Below are 24,130 nucleotides of genomic sequence, written 5' to 3'. Positions count from 1 at the left end.
AATGCGGGAAAAATGCTTGGGTAATTAAAGTCCAGATTCCCTGAATCTGGAAACAGAGAGATAAAATAGAAATGAGAATGAAGAAAATAAGCTAATTGGGTACCTTCTAGCCTTTCCTACCCGAAAATTTCTTCTACTTTTAGGAATTCTTAGCAAGTGCTATAAGGAATACTAAAAGTAATCCCCCCTACCCCCACCCCACATTCACATAGGTCCACCATCAGATCCTGGCCAGCTCTCTTAAGAGAAAGAAAATGTCCAAATCAGAAAGAATTGGAATTCTCTTATCCTACTCTACTCAGAACCAACCTCTATGCAACTGAGGCCTCTTTTCACCTCTCTAGGCACAGAAAAACCACTTATCCCTCTCATATCAGGGAGAACAAAAGGATTTCAGCACCTAGGGACTGGGCCCCAGACGGGCAGAATCAGAGCAAACACAATAGGAAGCCAATGGACTGAAGGCTCTTTCTTGAAGCTGCATATCCCTTTTGGCTTAGGCAGTTTTTCCAGAGGTAAGGTACGCACACAGAAATGATGCGAAGTATATGCGGATAAAGTGCAAGTAACTGCCCAGTTTTCAGTTCAGTGCGACAGCACCAACCTAACACACCTGTATTGGCGAGAACTTCCCACTTGGCCCACCAGAGCCACCCTGCCCCACTCGCTGCTGTGCATGAAGGATGCAAGAGTAGAAAGGCGCTCCCTCGTAACTGTTCCCATCATAAAATTTTCATTCCGAGAGGTGAGGGGTCAGTCCTTAGAACATCAAAATGTATTTATACTTTAACTGTTTCAAAAGGGAGTACTTACAAAATGAACTATAGGCAATCCCTGCCTCCTAAAATAAAGTACACATAGTGGATGTACCAGCCCCAACACACTTTGTTTCTCCAAATTCTTATGCCCTTTGGGGGTTCTTTTCCTGTCTCCTTTCTTGCTCCTCTCTGCTGCCACTCTCATCAGTGTGCCCCAGTCAGTCTGATTTATTCCTTCTAATTCTGCTGTGGTCATAATTTGATCTGGTCAGAACTGCGGATAAAGTAAAGGTGAAACTGCCTCTGAGGAACTAGGGGCTCTGCCGCTGGAGGACGAGATGGCAGTGAGATGGGCGGCTGTCACAACACAGGGGACACAATGGTAACTTGGAAATGTCACAATAGAAGAGACATAAAGCTGCAGTAGATGAAAACAGGACCACAGAAATGCCTCTTCAGAAAGAGGGCAGAGAAGGATCACAAGTGCGGGGACTGACAGGAGGCTGGTGAGGACGATTTTTTTGGAGAGAGTTGTTGGTGAGGGTGAGTCCCATCCCTCAACCCACCGAAAATAAAAAGACAACCCAACTTATAAGTGGGCGAAGGATCTTAGCAGACATTTCTCTAAAGAAGGCATGAAAGACTGTTCAATATCATTAGCGATTAGGGAAACGTAAATCAAAACCACGGTGAGATACTACCTTACTCCCACTAGGAGGACTGTAATTTTACAAAAGAATAATAACAAGTATTGGCCAAACTATGGGCAAAGTGGAACTCCCATGGATTGCTGGTGGGGATACAGAATTGCACAGCCTCTTTGGAAAACAGTCTAGTGGTTCCTCAAAGGGTTAAACAGGGTTACCATATGATTTAGCGTTTCCACTCCTAGGTACATACCCAAGAGGAATGAAAACATACCCACACACAAAGTTTGCACATGAATGCCCATAGCAGCATTGCTCATAATAGTCAAATGCAGCAACAACACAGATGTCCATCACATGATGAATAAATAAACAAAATGTGGTATATCCCTACACTGAAATACTGGTCAGCATTTAAAGGAATGAAGTACTTAGCGCTTCATGCTACAATATGGATGAACCTTAAAAACAAGTTAAGTGAGGGGAGACTGGGGGGTGAAAGCAAAAAGTAAAAAGGACTCATGGACATGGACACCAGTGTGGTGATTGCAGGGGGAGGGGGCATAAGGGGGCTAAATGGTAATGGAAAAAAATACAGTAAAAGATTTTTTTTAAAAACATGTTAAATGAAAAGCCAAGTACGGAAGCCACATATTACATGGTTCCATATATATGAAATGTCCAGAACAGGCAAATCTATACAAATAGAAAGTAGACTAGGGCTGGGGGGCAAAGTGAGAAGAATGGGGAGTGACAGCTAATGGGCATGGGGGCCTTTCAGGGGGAGCAAAAATAATATTCTAAACTTAGACTGTAGTGATGGACGCACAATGCTGCGAATATACTAAAAACACTGAATTGAACATTTTAACTGTGTGAATTCTGTGGTAGGTGCATTATATCTCAATAAATCTGTTAAAAAGAAAAGAAAGGAAGGGAGAGACAACCAGAGCTGGAAATGTTCCCAAACGCCTCTCTCAAACTGAACACCCACTTGCACCCTCTTGTCACCCAGGGAGTTGCTGAGTCAACTCAACCACCTCAGATGTTTTCCTTTCTCCCTCCCTTTGAGCTGTACTCTGTAATTTAGTATTAGCAGTAAGTTAATAAAAAAAGACAACACATCCTTTGTAGCTAAATTTTACACAGTGTTTACCACTTCCCTCCAACATACACATTTCCTTTGTTTTCCTGCTGTGGCTGAGCTGCCAAAACCTTGCAGAGAGAATAATTGCTCTTCCGCACCCCTTCCTGCTTGCACCATAGTCCCAATCCTCATGCACGATCAAGCGTCTAAGGCGCACTGTTTTGCTTGCTGCTCCAGGAGGTTTTAAATTCACCAAATTGTTCACCAAACTAGAAATGAATTCCCCCGCCCCCACTCTTTTTGGGGCAATAGTAGGAGAAATGACAGGATTCATTATTGCTGGCTCTCCCTGTTTTTAGAGGCTAATTCACTTGCCAGCAAGAAGCTGTTTTGCTTTCTTTTACTTTTAAAAACAATGTATTGACTTCCAAGGAACACTGTGAGGGGTTTGTATAAAAGTGCAGTCACAAGTAGCCCTACCCTTACCAGCACTTCCAAGTCTTTCCGACACTCCACACTCAACCCCTTAACAGCTTTTCACCATGGGGTCCCTTGGATGGGAAGGAAGTAAAAATAATCTTTTTGAAAGTTAGTTGGGCCTTGTTTTCTAATTCAGATCATTTGCTTTCTAGACTGCTCTACACAGTTTCTTATCTTCCTATAATCTGAAAAGTCCTTGACTATCAATACGTAGAACAGGACATAAGAACTTTCTTTTCATAAGTCTCTAAATGAGGCATTAAAAATAAAAAAAAACAGCCCTGGCTGGTGTGGCTCAGTGGATTGAGCACTGGCCTGCCAATCAAACGGGTCCCTGCCAGGGCACATGCCTGGGTTGTGGGCCAGGTCCGCAGTAGAGGGTGTGTGAGAGGCAACCTCACATTGATGTTTCTCTCCCCCTCTTTCTCCCTCCCTTCCCCTCTCTATAAAATAAATAAATAAAATCTTTAAAAATATAATAAAATAAAAACAGCATTATATTCACTAAGTCACTACGTCATGTTTTATTTATGAGCAAAATAATTCCATATTAGTATGCCAGGCCAACCCTGTAAAAGGTATACTCTTTGTTTTTTAATAGCAAAATTAAATAAAAGGGTAGAAAACATCTCCCTTTAGTAAAAAGTGAGTGTAAACGGAGAATGAATTTTGAATTTTCAAGCAGGCGTTTTATATCTACAAATTTATAAGTAGCATACATAAAGCTTGAAACAAAAGCACCTGCCTCCTTATCTGAAAGAATAAGATTGACGACACACTCTCTTACACCGCTGGTGGAAACGTCAAATGGTGAGGTTGCTTTGGAAAACACATGATATGATTCCATTTACATGCCATATCCAGAATAGGTAAATCTGTAGTTAGTTAATGGCTTCCTAGGGCTGGAGGAATGGTGGTGAAGGGAACTGGGGGTGGTGTGGGGTTTCTTTTGGGTAATGAAATGTCCTAAAATAGACTGGGATGACAGCTGCACAAATCTATGAATATACTAAAAAACCATTGATTTGCACTTAAAATGAGTCAACTATACAATATGTGAATTGTATCTTATAAAGCTGTTTTAAAACAAGATTTACTCTACATTCAAATGTCCACCAACTGATGGACAGATGAACAAACTGTGGCGCAGTCATACAATAGAATATCACTTAGCAAAAAAAGGGGCAAAATAATGATACTGCAGCACATGAACTGCAGAATCATTATGCTGAGAGAGGGAAGCCAGGCACAAAAGAGCACATGCTGCACGACCCGCTCACACAAAACGCCCACAAACGGCAAAGCCGGAGAGGTAGAGTGCAGGCTGGGGGCTGCCTGGGCCTGAGAGTGGGAACAGGGGGTGACTGCAAACGGGCGCAAGGGACCTTTGCGGGGAGGGTGTGACTGAAATGTTCTAAAACTGCATTGTGATGGTTTCACACCTCTGTAAATTTACTAACAATTGCACAATTAAAACATTATTTTATGGTCTCTAAAGTATACCTCAAAAAAGCTGCTTTACAAAAAACATTTACTCTAAAAGAGGCAAATACATTTTTTTAAGGGGCAAAATATATGAACAATTTAGAGAGATAAAAAATATGAATGAACTAAAAACACAAAAAGATGCTTAACCTCCTAGTAATAAAAGAACTAATTGCTAACTAAAATTACAGTGTACATAACAGATTGGCAAAAACTCCATGGAAACAACTCAAATGTCTCCCAATACAAGAATAAACAAATACATGGTGATATAGTCATGTAACGGAATAACATCTAGTAGTGAAAATGAATGAAATAAAGTCATTTACATTACGATGTCATTTAAATAAATTAAAATCAGCCCTGGCTGGTGTGGCTCAGTGGATTGAGTGCTGGCTTGCGAACTGAAATGTTGCCGGTTCAATTCCCAGTCAGGGCACATGCCTAGGATGCAGGCCGGGCCCCCAGTTGGAGGTGTGTGAGAAGCAATCACACATTGATGTTTCTCTTCCTCTCTTTCTCCCTCCCTTCACCTCTTTCTAAAAATAAATAAATACAATTAAAAAAATAATAAATAAATAAATAAAATCATGCACAATAACACTACAAATAACTTACGGAATAATAAATACAAATTCAGGATAGTGACTCCCTTCAGGTGGGAAGCAAGGGAAATGAGAGCAGGGATGAATAGGTGGAGAACTTCAGCTGAGTGATGGGTATACGAGTGTTTTACTCATCACACTTTTTGTATGTTTGAACTATTATATTTCATAACAAACTAAAATTTGAAGTTACTCTAAAATGTTTAATTTACTGCCATAGAAAAGAAATGAGAAGTGTGGAATATAAATTTTTAAGTTATTGAGATATAATTCACATGCCATAAAATTCACTCTCTTATAATGTCCAATCCAGTAGTTTTTAGTATATTCACAAGGCTGTATAACCATCACCACTATCCCACTATCTAATTCGAGAACATTTTCCGTACATCAAAAAGAAACCCCACGCCCATGCGCAGGTACTCCCAATCCTCCGCCACAACTCCCAGCAACCACTAATCCACCTTCCGTCTCTGTGAACTTGCCTATCTTGAACACTTCATACAAATGGAATCACACAATGCGTGGTCTTTGGTGTCTGGCTTCTTTTTAAATTTTTAAATTATAATTTTAAAATGTTCATCTGTTGTGATCTGTATCCATAATCCATTCCTTTTTGTGGCTAAAAAACAGTATATTATGTGGACATATCACATTTGTTTATCCATTCATCTGTCGACAGACATTTGGGTTGTTTCCATAGTTTAGCTATTATGAATAGTGCTGCTGTGAACATTCGTGTACAGACTTCTGTGGGAGCACGTTTTCATTTTTCCTGAGTATATACCTAGGAGTGGAACTGCTGGGTCATATAACTCCATGTTTAACATTGTGAGAAACTGCCAAAGTACTTTCCAAAGTGGCTGCACCTTTTTAGATGGAGCACAGTTTTAAAAGTTGTTTCCTCTTATAAATATAAGTTTAAAGATTTTATTTATTTATTTTTACAGAGAGGGGAAGGAAGGGAGGAAGAGAGGGAGAGAAACATAGATGTGAGAGAGAAACATTGATTAGTTGCCTCTTGCAGGTCCTCAACTGGGGACCTGGCCTGCAACCCAGGCACGTGCCCTGACTGGGAACTGAACCGGTGCCCTTTTGGTTCACAGGCCAGTGTTCAATCCACTGAGCCACACCCGCCAGGGCCTCTTGTTAATATTTTGTATAGTAAAATACTATTGTAAATTTATTGAAATGCACATTAAAAAAAGTATTTACCCCAAGTCCACCTGGCCCTAACACAATGGATTTTATTTCTGCCTACAAATACATATTTGATTCATATCATAAAATCATATAATATACAATTTATATTTTTTCATTTAAGTATATATTTAGATAAGTCATTTGCAGAATTCATTTACTCAGACTTCTTTATGATAGTAATTACTATCGAAATTATAAAGTAGATTCAAAATGTACACACACTTTTAGGAAGCCTCCAGTATGATAAATGTCTGTGTCAATTTCTTTAAAAGACACGCCTTCATCAGTGGTATGTGCCCGTTAGAGAATATAAACCGTTAACGTTCGGATAAATGACAAAACTGAGAGTTTCAAAATGTGTCAGTTTTGCCCTGGCTGGGAAGCTCCGTTGGTTGGAACGTCGTGGTCCTGATACCCCAAGGTTGCAGGTTTGATCCCCAGCCAGGCCACCCGCAAGAATCAACCAATCAATGCAGCCCTGGCTGGTGTGGCTCAGTGGACTGAGTGCTGGCCTGAGAACCAAAGGGGTTTACCAGTTCAATTCCCATCCAGGGCACATGCCTGGGTTGCGGGCTGGGCTCCCCATTTGGGGGCACGTGAGAGGTAACCACACATTAACGTTTCTCTCCCTCGCTCTCTGCCTTCTCCTCTCTCTAAAAATAAATAAATAAGAAAAATTTTTAAGTGAAAAGATTTATGATTTGGAATTTAAGACTAATCATTCTAATTCTTAAAGTATCAATTAAAAGGGCAAAATTATTTCTTTTGTTAAACTTTATTTATTGATTTGAGAAAGAGAAAGAGAAATGTCGATTTGTTGTTCTACTTATTCATGCATCCATTGGTTGCTTTTTGTATGTGCCCTGGCGGGATGGAGATCAAACCCGCCACCTTGGCAGATCAAGACAATGCTCTAACCGACTGAGCTACACGGCCAGGGCGACAAAATAATTTAAAAGATTAAGTACAAATATACCTAAAAACACTAGTGACTCAAATTACCAACCTTAAATATATCCTCAATACATCTACTAAGTTCTTCTTCTCTCACCAAGATGGTCCCTGGCACCATGTCACTCTCTGGAATCTCTAGAGAACAAAAACCAAAATTACCTTCACTAAGGCCAACTGAAATAATATTTCATTTTTAAGCCATTTTTTGAAGAATATACTGATTCTAGGATTCCTGGATTCCTATTAAACATACAAAGAAATTTTTAAGTATTTGCTCAAATATCATGTTTGTCATGTCCAAATAACTTTCACCTCCCCAAGGCTCCACCTGGTGAAGACTTACTGTGTAAAAGAATTGATTTTCTCCACCCCTCGCCACTTCACCCCACCACACACACCCAGAAAGACTCCTACTACAGAATGACTTCTACACAAAGTCTGCACAGACCTAAACTTGGTTTAACCATAACATTAAACTTTGTTTTTTCATTTTTAACCTTAGGAACTACTATCTAGAAATTTTTTTTGAATCACTAAGAATGCTATGATGATACTCAGCACCCCAGCATTAAACTCAATAAAGCATAAAAACGTATTAAGGGAAGTGGTGAAAATGCCAATCTTTTAAGACATTAAAACAGAACTAAACCCACTGGCCAAATATGGGAAAACACAAGCATCGAAATGAATGACAGGAATGTTTGGTAACCAATTAAAAAAGAATCTATAAATCTAGACTGATACTTAAGTAATTATTATTTTAAAAGGAGTAAGGTAGGGAGAAGGAAAAGATCTTCTTTACAGAATACCATGTAACAAAATAGAAGAAACAGAAGAAATAGAAGGTCGCCATTTTATTGGCAAGACCCATCAATGGATGCTGTACCACAGTATGAAAGACTATTGGGAAACAGTGCCCACACAGCCTCAGACTATCATTCCGTGCACTACTAATTACCTAGGGAGGAAGGCATCTGTACAATGGAGAAATCTGTGTGCTACCACCTTAATCAAATAGTCAAATATAACATTGCTAATAATGGGATAAACTGGGCCCCTTAATGTGATGGAGACTGAGAAAAAAACCATCCTCCTACGTCGTACTCCTGCTGAAGTGTTTAACCTGGATCTAATCACGAGGAAACAATTAGACAAATACAAACAGAGGAACATTCTATAACCGGGGCTCTTCAAAAATGTCGTGGTGAAAGACGAAAAACTGGGGAACTATCCTACATCAAAAGAAACTGAAAAGACGCAAGTGAATGCAATGCCTGTTTCTTGACTGGATTCTGGATTTTTAAAAAATAGCTATAAAAGAAATTCATGGGACAATCAGAGAAATCTGAATAAATTCTGTAAACAGATGATGCCTACAACTAACTCTCAAAAGTTTCAGAAAAAAATGTATATATATAGAAAAAGAGAAGATAAAGCAAACGTGGCCAAAAACTAACAATTGGTTAATCTAGGTGAAGTGTAGAGGGGTGGTCCACTGTACTCTTATTGGAACTGACATGAAATACGTTTATCAAAATAAAAAGTTGGGGGGAAAAGGTAAAACTAAACTCACTGAACTACCACAGACTGAAGCCACTTGCAGGGACCCCGGTCACCGGACGTCCTCCTTTACCTGCTGTACTCAGACACCGACGCAGAGGCGCTAACACTGGCTGAAGCAAGTACTTTGCTGCCAGTTGTGGGCGTTCCCTTGACATAGTGATGAAGGTGGTGGTGGCCACTCTCTGAAATTGTCGTGCTGTCAATTTATCTTGAAAGTGAAATAAATCCAGAATCTAAAATAAAAAGTACATGAAGTAAATACCAGGCTCTTTACAAGGGGCATTACATTAACTAAGAAGAGAAAACACTAATTTCTTTAAGCCCAAAGATAAACTCACTGCAATAACATTGATTCAACAAAATCGTTGTGGTTTTTTTGTTTTGTTTTGTTTTTTTCAATTTAACAACTCAAGGTCCTGGACAAGTAGGACAGTTGGTTAGAGCATCGTCCCAATACACCAGGGTTGCAGGCTCCATCCCTGGTCAGGGCACATGCAAGAGTCAACCAATGAGTGCAGAAATAAGTGGAGCAACAGATCTCAGTCACTCTCTCCCCCCGCCCCGCCCCCTCCCCTCTCTCTCTAAAAAAAGTCAAAACAGAATAAAATAAATTTAACAACCCAGTATCAAAGACTGTGGGAACTGAAGAGACTATGTTTCATTAAATAATTGCATCGAATATATAAAATGCATGCTCATTGTTGAAAATTAGGAAAATAAAGTTTCAAAAATAAAATTAAATTTTCCTAAATCACTGTAATCGTTTTGGGTATATTTTTTCCAATGTATTTCTGTATAATTCATTTTCCTTCTTAATTGGGGCTATACTTAATATTCAGTTTTGTATGTTACTGAATTCTCATATTATTATAAATTCTTTTTTTTTTTAGATTTTATTTATATACTTTTAGAGAGAAGGAAAGGGAAGGAGAAAGAGAGGGAGAGAAACATCAGTGTGTGGTTGCGTCTCGTGTGTCCCCTCTGGGGACCTGGCCTGCAACCCAGGCATGTGCCCTGACTGGGAATCGAACCAGTGACCCTTTGATTCACAGGCGGGCACTCAATCCACTGAGCCACACCAGCCAGAGCATGTTATAAATTCTTCAAAAATATTATATCCAGACATACCGTTTCTCCCCAAATTTTGCTATTATAAACAGCACCACCAAATAAATTTACTGGGTTAAGACATATAAATATATTTAGACCCTGAAGATTGTCCATTGTTTTTGAACTACACCAGACAACAGCTATTTTATTCTCAAAGACAAACACAGATTTCCAGGGCCTGAGAGGGTTTAGCCCAGTCTATAAGCAACCGACAGAAAGTGACTTTTGCACTTTCTGCAGGCAGAAGAATCCCTGTGCCCTCTGACACCGCCCGAAAGAGACTCAGCATAACTGAAACCTATGACTTGATCTTATCATTTGTCAAGTACCAACTCTACAGTGACTAGTATCAGAAACTATTTATTCATCACTGCACATGCTGACTTTCTTCCAGACTGTGCCTCAAAAGCCATTGTCTCACATCTGAATGCAGGGGGACTACTGATTAAGAAAACTTCCACAATTTTCACCTATCCAATTAGCAACGATAGAAAGGTTTTGTAACATGCTGTATAGGCGGAAGTGTAGGAAAACAGAGTCAGTTAAAAATTTAAATGTATATACCCTTTGAACTGGTCATTTCAATTCTAGAAAATTTTCCTATGGTATAAGATTTGTGAACATTAACTGCAGCATGGCTTGTAATAGCAAAATAATGAAAATAACTGAAATACCCATTAGGAGACTGGTTAAGTAAATTATGATACATCAATGTGAAATACTATGTACCCATGAAAAAGAATGGGGCAGCTCTATACAAAATGACTATAAAATAATCTCCAAGGTACACTGTTAAGTTAAAAAAGTAAAATGAGCCCTGGCTGGTGTAACTCAGTGGATTGAGCGCAGGTCTGCAAGCCAAAGGGTCACGGGTTCAATTCCCAGTCTAGGGGGCACATGCCTGGGTTGCAGGCCAGGTGCCCAGTATGGGGCACATGAGACACAACCACACACTGATGTTTCTCTCCCTCTCTTTCCTTTCCCTTTTCTCTAAAGATAAGTAAGTAAAATCTTTAAAAAAAACAATTTAAAAAATAAGCAAATGAAAAAGTTTGTCTAGCATGTTATCATTTGGATAGAAATTAGACTATATATACACATATAATTGTATATACATAATACACAGAATATCTCTGAAAAATAAACAATTGGTAATAGTACTTCTGAAGGACTAAGGAACGGAAGTGAGAAGGAAGCTTACTTTTCTGTTTACTCTTCTGTGGTTTTATATTGGGTACCATGTTAATTTACCTTGTTTCTTTAGTACCAACTTTTTAACTAATTAAAAACACACAGAGCCCTGGCTGGTGTGGCTCAGTGGGTTGAGTGCTGGTCTGTGGCAAACCAGAGGGTAGTTGGTTCCATTCCCAGTCATGGCACGTGCCAGGATTGTGGGCCACGTGTGGATGGGGGAGGGCGCACGAGAGGGGCAACCACACATTGATGTTTCTCTCCTTCTCTTTCCCCCTCCCTTCCCCTCTCTCTAAAACTAAATTAAAAATATACATATTATATTGCTTTTACCTCAATGTTAAAGGAACATTAAAAGTTCTTTTTCTATAGATAAGCAGATAATCCTCAAAGGTTCAAAAGAAACAAAACCACTTACCTGGGGGCAGGTATCCCTGTAGTAATCCTCTGGGGAAAGAGACTGCTGGGGACAAGAGGCCAAAATCTTTGCAATCAGGTCGCACTTCTTCCAGTCAGCAGCCGTCACCTCTGCGTCACTCCCACCAGCCGCCCCCGCTGTCAATGATGGATGGGGATGTCAAAGACTCATAGCAGTCGCCCATAAAGGTACTTAAAATTTAGGGTAGAGAGTGTCTTTTCTCTACTGAAAATTGTTATTCCTTCTATAAGATAACCTACCCCTCCGTACTTTTCTTTTGATGTTGGATTCTGAGAAGTTCCGAGAAAAAAAATAGCACTTATTCATTGAAGTAGTATTTGTATGATTGAATACAGTATGTCCTCACTTAATGTCTTCAATAGGTTGTGCAACTTTAAGTGAAGGGATGTATAATGAAACCAGTTTTACCGTAGGCTAATCAATATAAACAGGAGTTCAGTTCCTAGGGCATCTCATCAACATCATAATGAAACAACACTGAATGAACCTACAGTACTCACAGACTTCCTGTACTAGCTTCTCGGTTTTTATTACTATTAATAATATCATTTCTCTTTATCTGAAGCATGTAATCACGTGTGTGAGAAAAAAAGCCAAAGGCTGGGGCAAGAACGACTAGAACGGAAGAGGGGGAACAATCCCCGGAGTTCACACAGGGCTGAGAGTAGTCTGTGGTCCCGCTAGTGAGCATGGGAAGGCCCCCTAATACACAGGGCATCTCCGTTTCCACGGCCACTGCACTGACCAAGCCACAGTGACCTCTCTGATGACTGCTTCCTAACCGATGCCCCTGCCCCTGCCCCTGCCCCCACCTAGCCCGTTCTTCACAAACCATCCAGACAGATATCTCTAAAATGCAGGCTTCAGCATGTCTCCCTCCTACTTAAAAAGCTTCCAATGGTTTCTCACTGCCCTCAGAATCAAGTCTGAAATACTGAACTAGGTACACAGGCCTCCACGATGTGGCCACTGCCCCCTCCCCGTCACGCCACTCTCTGTCCTCACCAAAACTTCCTCAAAACGCTGCAGTGTTTCCCACCTCAGTTCCCCCACACACGCCTACAAGAGTCTTCCCTCACTCGTCAACTGGTAAATCCCAACTCAGCCTTCAGGGTTCAGTTTAAATGTCATTTCCAACAAAAAGCTACTAAGTTGGTGGTAACCTGTTAGAATATGCAGAGGATACAAGAAATAAGGAAATGAAATCAAAAAGAGGCAAAAGGATCACCAGGACAAAGGTGAAAGGAGAGCCTAGGATGACAGCCGTGTAGAAGGTAACTAATCCGGATTAGAGAGGACTCAGAGAAGTCTCCAAGAAGATGAAACTGATAGGACATCTGGAGCACCCGAATATATTAAACAACTGGGGGAAAGTTTGAAAATAGATTAGTGACAACTACCTGAAAAACAAAACAGACTAACAGACTATAAACATCAAAATAGACTAGCTATTAACCCCAGGAAGTACAAAAGTTGGACAAAAAAAAAAAAGTACTTGTAATATACTACATAGCTTAGTTGTAAAACTAATTACATAGTTAGAAGACTACAAACACTGAATATTGATCTAACCCAAACTAGGATAGGGCTATTAAGGAGATGGAAAGCATGTTGGGGGACTGATGGGAGGGTTGTGAAAGAGAACAAAATCCTTCTCCCACATGGTGAGACGTTAATAGACGATTCCTAAGACTGAAAAATGATGCAGGTGCTGTGTATGCATTATAATTCGAAATACAGAGGTAGATACCAGAAAAGTCTCTAAAAGAGTTCAAAGTGGTTGCTTCTGGGGATGGGAAACGGAGCAGACTGGTGAAAGGACCACTGTTTTTCTCTACCAGCCTTGTCAACCTATTAAACTCTTTACTATGAGCATTTACAATTTTGTTTAAAAAAATAAAAGATATAAATGAAAATACTACCATACTTAACATAATCAACTTTTTTCTATTAATGAGGACTTAGAGAATATAACTGTGGAGCCCTGGCTGATGTGGCTCAGGGGATTGAGCTCCGGCCTGCAAAGCAAAGGGTCGCCAGTTCGATTCCCAATCAGGGCACATGCCTGGGTTGCAGGCCGGGTCTGCAGTAGAGGACATGCAAGAGGCAACCACACACTGATGTTTCCCTCCCTCTCTTTCTCCTTCCCTTCACTCCTCTCTAAAAAAAAATTAATAAATAAAATCTTTTTTAAAAAAAGAGAATATAACTGTGGAAATGAATCTAAAACTTCATCTCTGCATCTCTGAGGTATATCCAGCTTCAAGGTAACTATTTTGTGGTTGGAGTCCTGAGGCGAAGTCCTCTTGGCCCCTGCTACGAAGCCCCTTTTCCACTGAGAATTTCATGTTGTCTTCAGGGTTTTACTTAAACTTTCTGTGCAATATTTTCTTCTGATATTGTAAACCATTTGAAACAGCCGACAACTAATTCAACACTGTGAGTAGTGTATCATGACTGTTTTAGAAAAATGGCATGAAAATTAATTTTTTGGAAAAGAAATTCAGTAAGGTTTAACTTCCAAGTCTAACCTCCTTAATCTCCACAAAGACACAGTATAGTCTCAACCTGGTTTTAAAGGCAAATGTGGCAGACGAATGAATCACTCTGACTTGAAGGAAAATGGATACACCAAAGCAACCAACGGTTTATTTCTTACCACCTGCTCCCTCCAAAATGCCCCGGACCACTGCCTGAACACCACTGGGTCTCATCAACCTTTCGGAGAGTAGCTGCCCACAGAGACGCCGAAGCCAGGCTGGGGCCCGACACCTAACCGGTGTCTTCATATCTGTGCCGGACTGAAAAAGGAAGGGAAAGGTATGAATTGAATGCCAGTGAAATAGTCAGGATGTGAAGAAATTATTAAAAAATACATATACAGAGACAGACTGACAATGAGCAATATCCTATACAGACTTCAAAAGAGCGACATTTTTTCCTTCAAAAAAGAAAGGACTCTCATTTACAAAACCTTCTTCAGTATCACTTTTCAGCAAGTAAAAATACAGTGAAACTTCAAGTGAAATAGCAAGTGAAGTTTCAAACCCAGAAACAGACAAACACATCAGTGAATAAAGTCCAGCTTTTGGGAACACATGGTTAACGTGACCAGTCTCCGTCTCCGAATGTGATCCTTCCAGCTGAACCTGGCTTCCAAAGGAGACCCGGTGAGCGCTGCTCACACGGGAGGGCAGCTCATGACGGTGAGAGGGCATGCAGGCCTTGCCTCCGTGGTCGTAACTACTGGGGTTCCTGGTGATGCAGGAATTTCAACGGACAGTTGGGTTTCCTCAAGGGCTCCCTTTTGAGAACTCCGGGGAGCTCCAGGAACAAACAGACTTGATGTCCCTTATTTTGAGCACAAATGTTAACCATTATGCTGTCAATCACTGCACTTCACAGTGTGAGCCCCAAAATCAGTGATAGAAACATTTGATCCTAACTAACCTGTCCTCTCTCTTTTATTTGAGGAGGAGTAATAATTACCATGTACTGAAAGTTACCATGTACCAGGCACTGTGCTAAGAACCCCTCACGTAATCTCAACTGTTGTCACCCCCATTTTACGGGTAAGGAAACTGAGGGATGGAAAGATCTACTAATTCATACAGCTGCATACTGGGGCTGAGTCCCAGTGTGCCTAACTCCAGTCTCTGCTTTTTACCACACTGTCATTGCAATGCATTTGGTTTAATCCGGCAAACTGCGGACTCATTCATTCAGGAAGCAGAGTGTGAGGCCAGAGGAGCCCAATGGCGGGGCGGGGGGCAGGGGAGAACGTGGGAGCAGGAGAGTGGGGAGTGCCTAGTACTGTTCTAACGACGAGATGAAAATGACTTCAGCTGGGAGACATCTTTGTTGCCACCTTCAGCTGGTCCTTTGTCCTGGCCTACAGCCAATTCCTTTGGCCTCTCATGCTTCACTCACGGAGATTCATAACTAAATTTTAGGTCCTAAAAGCAAATAGATAATTCCCATCTACACCCTCAAATTCAGTCATTTCAGATAAATAATTATTTTTAAGAAAAAAAAGAAACTATCTTATGCCTGGTAGAATATACACTTTTATATTTTTTAAAGGAGCTAAAAATAGTCCCAATAATAGCTCTAATTTTAATTTCTTGACTTCAAATACTCCATTCAAAGAATAAGATGTCCAAATATTTCTGCCAAAAAAGTGTATTGTCAAACAGCCAAATTTTAGTTTCAAAATATCTAGACCCTGGCTGGTGTGGCTCAGTGGATTGAGTACTGGCCTGCGAAGCAGGAGGTCGCTGGTTTGGTTCCCAGTCAGGGCACATGCCTGGGTTGTGGGCCAGGTCCCCAGTTGGGGGCGTGCAAGAGGCAGCCAATCGATGTATCTCTCACACATCAATGTTTCTCTCCCTCTCTTTCTCTCTCCCTCCCCCTTTCTCTCAAAAAATAAATGAATAAAATCTTTTTTAAAATACCTAGTTTCGATATGAATAAAATATATTTCAAATAAAACTGCCATATTCTTGGGAATAGTGTCCACCGCCCATTAAAAGAAAAATCCTTTGAAGTCATCCTAAGAATCAGTAAAATTTAGTTTTACAAACACCATTTAATGATGTAAAAGATGGAATAAGATTTACCTAGATTATTGGATGTCCCAGGGGAAGACAGCGCACTGCACACTGTCACTAATGACTCACCCGCAGGAGCCCGGGGCCTGCACGCCTACCTGGGGTGGCCCTCCCTGGAGGATAAGTAATTCTCGAACTGCTAATGGTTGATACACTTGATCCAAGATGTCTCTCAGGGCCTTCCTAGACACGGCTCTTTCCTCTTCAGTGATCGCCTGAAAGAAACATGCGCTTGGCTTTAGTGCAATGCACGCCAGGCAGGCCACAGAAGGTAATGTTTCACAGTGCCGCAGTAAGACCGGTGCGAGGGGAGAGGGAGGCCGGCTCCTTGACGTCCTTCCCCGGAGGAAGCTGTAACACTGAAACACCCCGGCCCTCTCTCCATCCCCTCACTCACCTCTTCGCAGGGGGTCTTACTGACTCACCCTAATGGTGAGTGTGGAGTAAACCACCTGGCTGGCTTTGGCACGCACAGCTCAGCTCGTCCCTCTTCCACCTCTTCGGAGCGAGTGCACGTTCTGTTCTGCTCTTCCTTGCTCCAGGCTTCACAGAGGCCAGTCCCACGCCATGGGGCAGAGGTGCTGCAGTTTTCCAGCCCTCCTTAAAACGGGGGTCGGGGGAGGGAGTAGTAAGTGCGTCTAACTCTGGGATGCCCTTTTGGGAAGCCCATTTGTCTCCATCTAGAAGCAATATCCTCCAACTTTATATTTATGAGTGACAGAAGTGACGTTTTCAGTTTTCATCTCTCTTACTCTGTTAAATGTTTTTTAATTCATTCAGAACTTGGGCAGCAAAGAGGGGTGCTATTTATGGGGTCTCCTTGGGCCTCAACAGTACAGTCCCCTTTACAGCACGCAGCCAGGGTACTGCCTTTGTTTAGCAAATGGAGGTCCGGGAGCTGCTCACGGCAGCGGCTAGAGCTGGGGCTTGTCCAGCTTCAGGTTTGCCCTTCTGTCAATTTCTTCTCCCACCTTCCTATTTGGTCCTTCTGTGTGTTTCCCTTTTTTCCCTCTCCTGCCCGAGATCCCTGGGCACCGCCTAGCCCCAGGAACAGGAATAACGCCTGTCGACCAGATGCCCCTGTATCAGGGAAGTGCGCGCAGCCGGAATTGACAGAGTTGGCAGGGTTCACACCCTGTGGTGAAGAGCGCAGCGCCCTGCTCCACATCACATAAAGGCGCTGGGGGAGCTTACACATTCCTGGCACTGCTCAAGTGATAGTGGCTTTTAGGTAGATGTTTGTGAGCACAGGCAGGAGAGGGAATAGCAAAGAGAACAAACAGAAAAGGAGTTGGAAGGTGACATAGAGAGGTGACAAGGAAATGAGGAGGGTGGGCACCGTGAGATGGGCTGCAGTGGCCGAGGAACTGCCCTGCGTACACGCTGCCCTGACCCTCGCTACACTCACACAGTAACAGCTTCTTCGGGCCAGGTCCTAGGCCGACGCGGGTGGTCCTCTCATGGGGGAGCAGAGGTCGCTGAGAAGTTAGACTGTGCGTCTTGTCTCCCCAGTTAATGCGGGAGCTGTCTGAGAAAAGGACGTGCCTACGCTTCTGGAACTTCCACAGCACCTTTGCAGTCCCGACACCCAGGACCTCACCTGCTGTCGGCAACACAGGCACACGCCCCTAACACCTATTAATAACAACGAACATCGACTGAGTTCTGCAGTGTACCAGGTGCTTTACCTACTTCATCTCATTTAATCCTTGCAAGAATTTTAATGAAGAAGGCATGGATAGTTTAATAGTAATATTAGTAGTAATTACTTTTTGATGAGCACTATCGGGGATTGGGCTAGGTACTGCACACGCATTAACCTAAATCCTTACAACTACCTTCCGAGGCAAGTATTATATACAATTTTATTAAAAAAAGAACGGCCTTGGTGTGGCTCAGTTGGTTGGGCATCATCCTGCAAAGCCAAAGGTCACCGGTTCAATTCCCGGTCAGGGCGAATGCGTGGCTTGCAAGTTCAGTCCCTGGTCAGGTGCATGCAAGAGGCAACCAATTGGTGTTTCTCTCTCACATCGATGTTTCTCTCCCCCTCTTTCTTCCTCCCCACCCCCTCTAAAAATAAAGAAATAAATAAAATCGTATTTTAAAAAAAGGAAATACAAATGTAATTGAACAACAATAAAATAATTAAAAAAAAAAAAAGGAAACGGAGGCTCAAAGAAATAGCCTGCAATAGCTGTTCCATGCAATGACAAGAAGGGACAGGTGAAGTGGCCCCTCCAGGCGTGCAAAGGGCTAACGTCTAATAAATGGAAGCTCCAAACCCCCAAAACAGACGCATTTAGCTACTGGATACGCTCTGACATTCAACAGGAATTCTAGATCTTTCCTTCACTCCCTTTCCAAAAAACTAAGAATTATCTTTTATAATAACCACACACAAATATATACACATATTCATACAGACTTACACAGACATATTCACAGCCTCTCTCTCTCTCAACATATATTTTACCTCTTCCTCGGATTTTAGTGGTTTTCTCTTTGTTGGGCAGAATCCTAGTTGGCACAGACCAGCGGCAATATCCCCGAAATGGCGGCAGAAAATCAGGCTCCCCAGACAGGCGTGCTGAGCAACGTTTAGGAGGACCCTGCAGCTGGCATACAGTCTCCGGGTGGCATCGGGGGCAGCATCGAGACACACCACGTCTTGAACAACAGCCCCAAACTCAGTCCTGCATCTCAAAGGGACTCCAACACCAGGCATGAGGTAAGGACAGACCCCCAGGGTGACTACAAACTGTAAAACTGACTGGATGGTCTTCTGCTGTGAGATGCTGAGTGTATCTGGGCTCAGGGCAGGGGCGGCCTCCGGAGTCCGGGGGCCGGCTCTACCTGGACTGAAATCAGCTGCGAGGTGCAGCATGGTTTCCTTCAAGCACAGGAGCAACAGGAAGGCCTGAGAGGTAAAACTCCAGGTGACATCCACAGAGCTCTGTGGCCATTCTGCCTTGTTGGCAATTTCTTCCCTTAGCAGTTTCAGTTTCTTCCACTGAGGCTCCTTCAGAAATTTGTCCTCCAAAGCAGACAGGTTAGATTTTAAAGTAGCCAACAAGACATCATGTTTTGTGATCTGCAGTGAACTTGAGCCTGATCCTTTAAGAAAAAAAAGAGAGAGAGAAATAATATACATGGAAAATAAACTGCACTTCCTCAGTGGGAATGCCTTGCCCACTCCAGTTCATCCTGAGCCCTGGTTCAGAGGCCGTGGCCTCTGGAAAGCCTCCCCTAACTGTGCCACCCCAGCCCGGGCAGAATTCAAGACGACATTTTCTCCCTTCCCATAGCACTTCAGATGTAGTCAGAATAGAGCCCCTAACACGTTATACTTCATCTAGCTTATTTCTATTCCACTTGTGTCCTTTTTTTTTTCCAAGATTTTATTTTATTTTTACACAGAGGGGAAGGGAGGTGTGAAGAAAGGGAGAGAAACATCAATGTGTGGTTGCCTCTCGCACACTCCCCACTGGGGACCTGGCCTGCAACCCAGGCATATACCCCGACTGGGAATTGAACCAGCGACCCTTTGGTTCACAGACCAGCATTCAATCCACTGAGCCAATCAGCCAGGGCTCCACTTGTGTTCTGAAGGCAGATGCCACGGCTTAGTTCCCTTACTGGGCTTCAATTATAGCTAGAACAGAAATTTAGAAAGCTGAACATTTACCACTAAAGATTCATTCAAACTATTCTCAGTGCAGCCGTTAAATTATATTGAACACTGATGACATTTTCATTAAACATATTCTAAAGTGAACAAAGAATACAAAATACTATATAGGCAAAAGATATGAAGTTTATGGAAAAAAATGCAAATGAATTTTAAACATGGTCACGATTAACTTTGCTCCTAAAAGAAAGGTAAATTAAAAAAACTATACTAAAATAGCACTTCCTATCTACTAACCTGCCAATATCTGAGTTTTATAACACATTATGTGGCAAGGTTTGGAAGAAACACACACTATTCATACATTTCTGGTAGGAACTAAAATGGCACCTCCCTAAGGACAGAAATTTGGCGATATCTAGCAAAATTACATAGGCATTTAACCTTTGGCCAAACAATTACATTTTAAGGAATCTATCCTATAAATACACAGGCAAAAATGACATATACACAAGGTATTCATCGTAGATTGTAGTGCTTCTTGTATTAACAAAAGACTTGAAACAACCCAAATGTCTATTAATAGAAAACTGATTGAGCCCTGGCTGCTGTGGCTCAGTGGATTGAGCACGGACCTGTGAACCAAAGGATCGCCTGTTCTATTCCCAGTCAGGGCACTTGCCTGGGTTTTGGGCCAGAGGGGTTGTGTGAGAGGCAACCATACATTGATTGATGTTTCTCTCCCTCTCTTTCTCCCTCCCTTCCCCTCTCTAAAAATAAATAAATAAAATCTTCTTAAAAAATTATAGAACAACCATCACTCAGGAACATCAGAAATTGAGCTGAATAAAATTCTGACAACTACAGAATTGAAGAAACCACAACCATCCAAACTGGCAGGAGGGGCACGGACTCAGAACGGGCTACCCTCACACCCACAGGGATAAAAATTCAGGAGGGATTTTCCAGGAGCAAGGAGTCCCAGACCCACACCAGGCCCCCCAGCCCAGGGTTCCAGTGCCAGGAAGATAAATCCCCACAACTTCTGGCTGGAAAAACCAGTGAGGACTGAGTCAGTGGAGGAGGCTGCTGGAGCCCTAAGCAGTTCCTCTTGGGGAACCCACACATGGACCCACCTACTCACACTGCCTCTGAGCTCCAGCACCGGGATGGCAGCAGGAAGGGCACTAGTGGTATACAGAGAGAGACTGAAGTGCCTGCATACTCCCTTTGCTGAGCCCTCCCCCGACAGAGCCAACTAGACTGGTGCCTTTTCTGAGATTCCATCAACCCGGCTAACACTGTGTGACCCACCTTGGACATCCAGAGAGGCTCCACCAGACCCAACTCACAGGTCTACCCCAGCTGCTTTTCCATAAGAATGTCTTATCTTGGCTCCTAAATCCTACCAAACAAGCAACAGCTGGCTTCAGAGAGACCTAGAGCAGCCAAAATAGATTCACAGCTTGGCTCCACCTAGGAATCTCCAAGTAGCACAAGGAGCAGCCTTCTCAGATTGCTTTATAGCTCAGGCAGGGTGCCCCAGGCAAAAAATACAGGTGGGGGCTGACCTTGGCCTGCACCACCTGGGAAACCCCAGGATCAGTGAACACTGTGGACAGCTTCAGACCACATCAGAGCACCACCACCCTACCCCTGGCACAGCTCATCCTCCACAGATAGTGGAGGCTGGTGGTCAGTGGTCACAGCCAAACCTTGCAGTTGACTGGCCTGGGCAAATCCCTCCCATTGATCTGCCAACAGCAACCAAGGCTCAACTACAAGAGGAGGGTATACTCAGCCCACACAAAGGGCACACCTTGAGTACCCAGCATGGGTGATAGGGGAGGCTGTGCCACTGCACCCTACAGGACACCTACATTAGGCCACACTACCAAGACACGGAGTCATAGCCATTCTACCTAATACACAGAAACAAACACAGAGAGGCTGCCAAAACAAGGAGACAAAGAAACATGTCCCAAATGAAAGGACAGATCAAAATTCCAGAAAAAGAGCTAAATGAAATGGAGATAAGCAATCTATCAGATCCAGAGTTCAAAACACTGGTCATAATGATGCTCAGGGAACTTAGCGAGGACCTCAACAGCATAAAAAAGACCCAGTCAGAAACAAAGGATACACTAACTGAAATAAAGAACAATTTACAGGGAAACAACAGTAGAGTAGGTGAAACTGAGAATCAAATCAATCATTTGGAACATACAGAAGCAAAAAACAACCATGCAGAACAAGAAGAGAAAAGAATGCAAAAAAAATGAGGATAGTATAAGCAGCCTCTGGGACAACTTTAAGAGGTTCAACATTCGCATCATAGGGGTGCCAGAAGGAGAAGAGAAAGAGCAAGAAATTAAAAATCTATCTGAAATAATAGTGAAAGAAACTTCCCTAATTTGGTGAAGTAGCCTAGGAAGTGCAGAGAGTCCCAATTATGATGGATATAAAGAGGCCCACTACAAGATACAGCATAAGTAAAAGGCCAACGGTTAAAGATAAAGAGAGAATCTTAAAAGCAAAAGAAAAGAAATTAGTTACCAGAAGTCTGCCAGATGGGAGGATGGAGGGGGAGAATGGGTGAAAAGGTGAAGGGATTAAGAAGTACAAATAGGTAGATTACAAAGTAGCCTTGGGGATGTACAGTGCAGTTTAGGAAATGGAGTAGCCAAAGAACTTAAATAAGCATGACCCACAGACATGAACAATGGCGGGGGGATTGCCTGAGGAAGTGGGGGGCACTGGGTAGAAGGGGAAATGGGGGGAAAGTCAGGAAAACTGTAATAGCATAATCAATAAAATATGATTTTAAAAAAGATTTCCTGATAAAACTTCAAAAAAGAAAAAATTAATTAATAATAAAATAAAATTTAAAAGTAGCCCTGGCTGGGTAGTTCAGTTGGTTACAGTCACCCCATAAGCCAAGGTTGCGGGTTCCATTCCCAGTCAGGGCACATACAAGAAGCAACCAATGAACACATCAATAAGTGGAATAACAAATCAATGTCTTTCTCCCTCTCTCCCCCTCCCTCTCTCTCTGAAATCTATAAATTAAAATTGAAACTAAAGTGTAGAAGAATGTATATAGTATGCTACCTTTTGTGTAAGAATGGAAGGGAATATGAAATATATTATTTGCTTTTATTTTCAAGAAAGCAGTGGAAGAACAAATTAAAACTAAAATAAATTATCTACAGAGGGAAGGCATAGTGAGGAGATAGGGATTTTTCTTTTTGGCTAAATTATATATTTTTTAAAAAAATTTACAGTAAATATGTATTGTTTCTGTACTAAAAAAAGGTTATTTTAAGGTTACAAAACAGTGGATAGTATATGAGACCTTGTCAAAAAGAAAAATAGTATTTGCCAAAATGCAATCTCAAGATAGTGGGATTAAGGACGTTTTCATTTTCTTCTTTTAGCTTCTCTCTATTTTTTTAAGCTCTACTCTAAGGAACATAAACTACTTTATAAAAAGAAAAAGGAACAATAACATTGTTCTTTTAAAATAATAATAATCAGGAGAACTTCCCAGTACTTCTCTAGGGCTGTCCAGGGCCTGTTCTGACTCACTGGCATGAAATGTGGTTCCTTTGGCTAAAGGCACCTAAAAAGGAAATCCGTGCTCTCGCAGCTGGTTGCCACCACCCATTAAGGTCACTAAACAACCTCTAAGTGACTTCTTGTGACTTTATAAAATCTTGGAACCCAAACAGGGGACACAAAGAAAGTGATTTAAAACAAAAGCTATTTAGCAAGAGCCCTTTAATAAAGCAGTCTCTTCTGCCCTCTACTGGTGACAAAAAATAAAATCTTGAAAAAAGAGGTATTCCCTTAAAGCAGCAGTTTCCAAAGTGTGGTACAGGGACGTGGGTTTCCAGGGGGCTTCTCAAGATTCTCTCAGGGAGTCTGCGAGGTCAAAACTATTTTCATAGTAATAATAAGGCATTACTTGCCTTTTATGCTCTCATTCTCTCATGAGAGCACCAAGTATAGAAAAGTCACTGAGTTTGGGCTCCTCAAGGCAACTAACCTTTTAAGAAATTCTTGTTTTCAGCACAGTATAAAAGAACATACACAATTCTTTGAAAAGGTGATTGAAATCCCTTCCCTTTCCCAACTATATGACTATGTGAGCCTAGATTTTCTTCATCTATTTCAATCAGAACAACCCATTGGGACAGACTGGAGAAGCAAATATAAAAATATAGTTATTTTCTACTAAGCTAGACGTTAATGAAATTTACAAAAATGTAAAGCAATGCCACTCTTCCCACTATTTTATTTTGAAAAATATATTTTTCATTAAAAACGTCATTATGTTAACATGTCATGGGTTTATTAATGTTATTTAT

At 41.8% G+C, this 24,130-nt stretch overlaps 1 protein-coding gene across 1 annotated transcript in view; it reads right to left on the bottom strand.

The window, feature by feature from the left end:
• The window catches only part of TANGO6 (transport and golgi organization 6 homolog), a 136,345-nt gene that overhangs the window by 109,549 nt on the left and 2,666 nt on the right, over positions 1–24,130 (bottom strand). Inside the window, exons 2-7 of the mRNA XM_024556161.4 lie at positions 18,606–19,246; positions 16,231–16,347; positions 14,182–14,323; positions 11,502–11,638; positions 8,853–9,015; positions 7,272–7,354 (exon numbers count right to left, since the gene is read on the bottom strand). Coding sequence (XP_024411929.2) covers positions 7,272–7,354; positions 8,853–9,015; positions 11,502–11,638; positions 14,182–14,323; positions 16,231–16,347; positions 18,606–19,246 — 1,283 coding nt within the window. The remainder of the gene's footprint in view (positions 1–7,271; positions 7,355–8,852; positions 9,016–11,501; positions 11,639–14,181; positions 14,324–16,230; positions 16,348–18,605; positions 19,247–24,130) is intronic.

The sequence above is a fragment of the Desmodus rotundus genome, chromosome 12 (assembly GCF_022682495.2).
Source record: "Desmodus rotundus isolate HL8 chromosome 12, HLdesRot8A.1, whole genome shotgun sequence".
NCBI classification, from domain to species: domain Eukaryota; kingdom Metazoa; phylum Chordata; class Mammalia; order Chiroptera; family Phyllostomidae; genus Desmodus; species Desmodus rotundus.
Note: the sequence above shows the minus strand (reverse complement) of the source record. Positions and strands in the feature narration are given on the sequence as shown.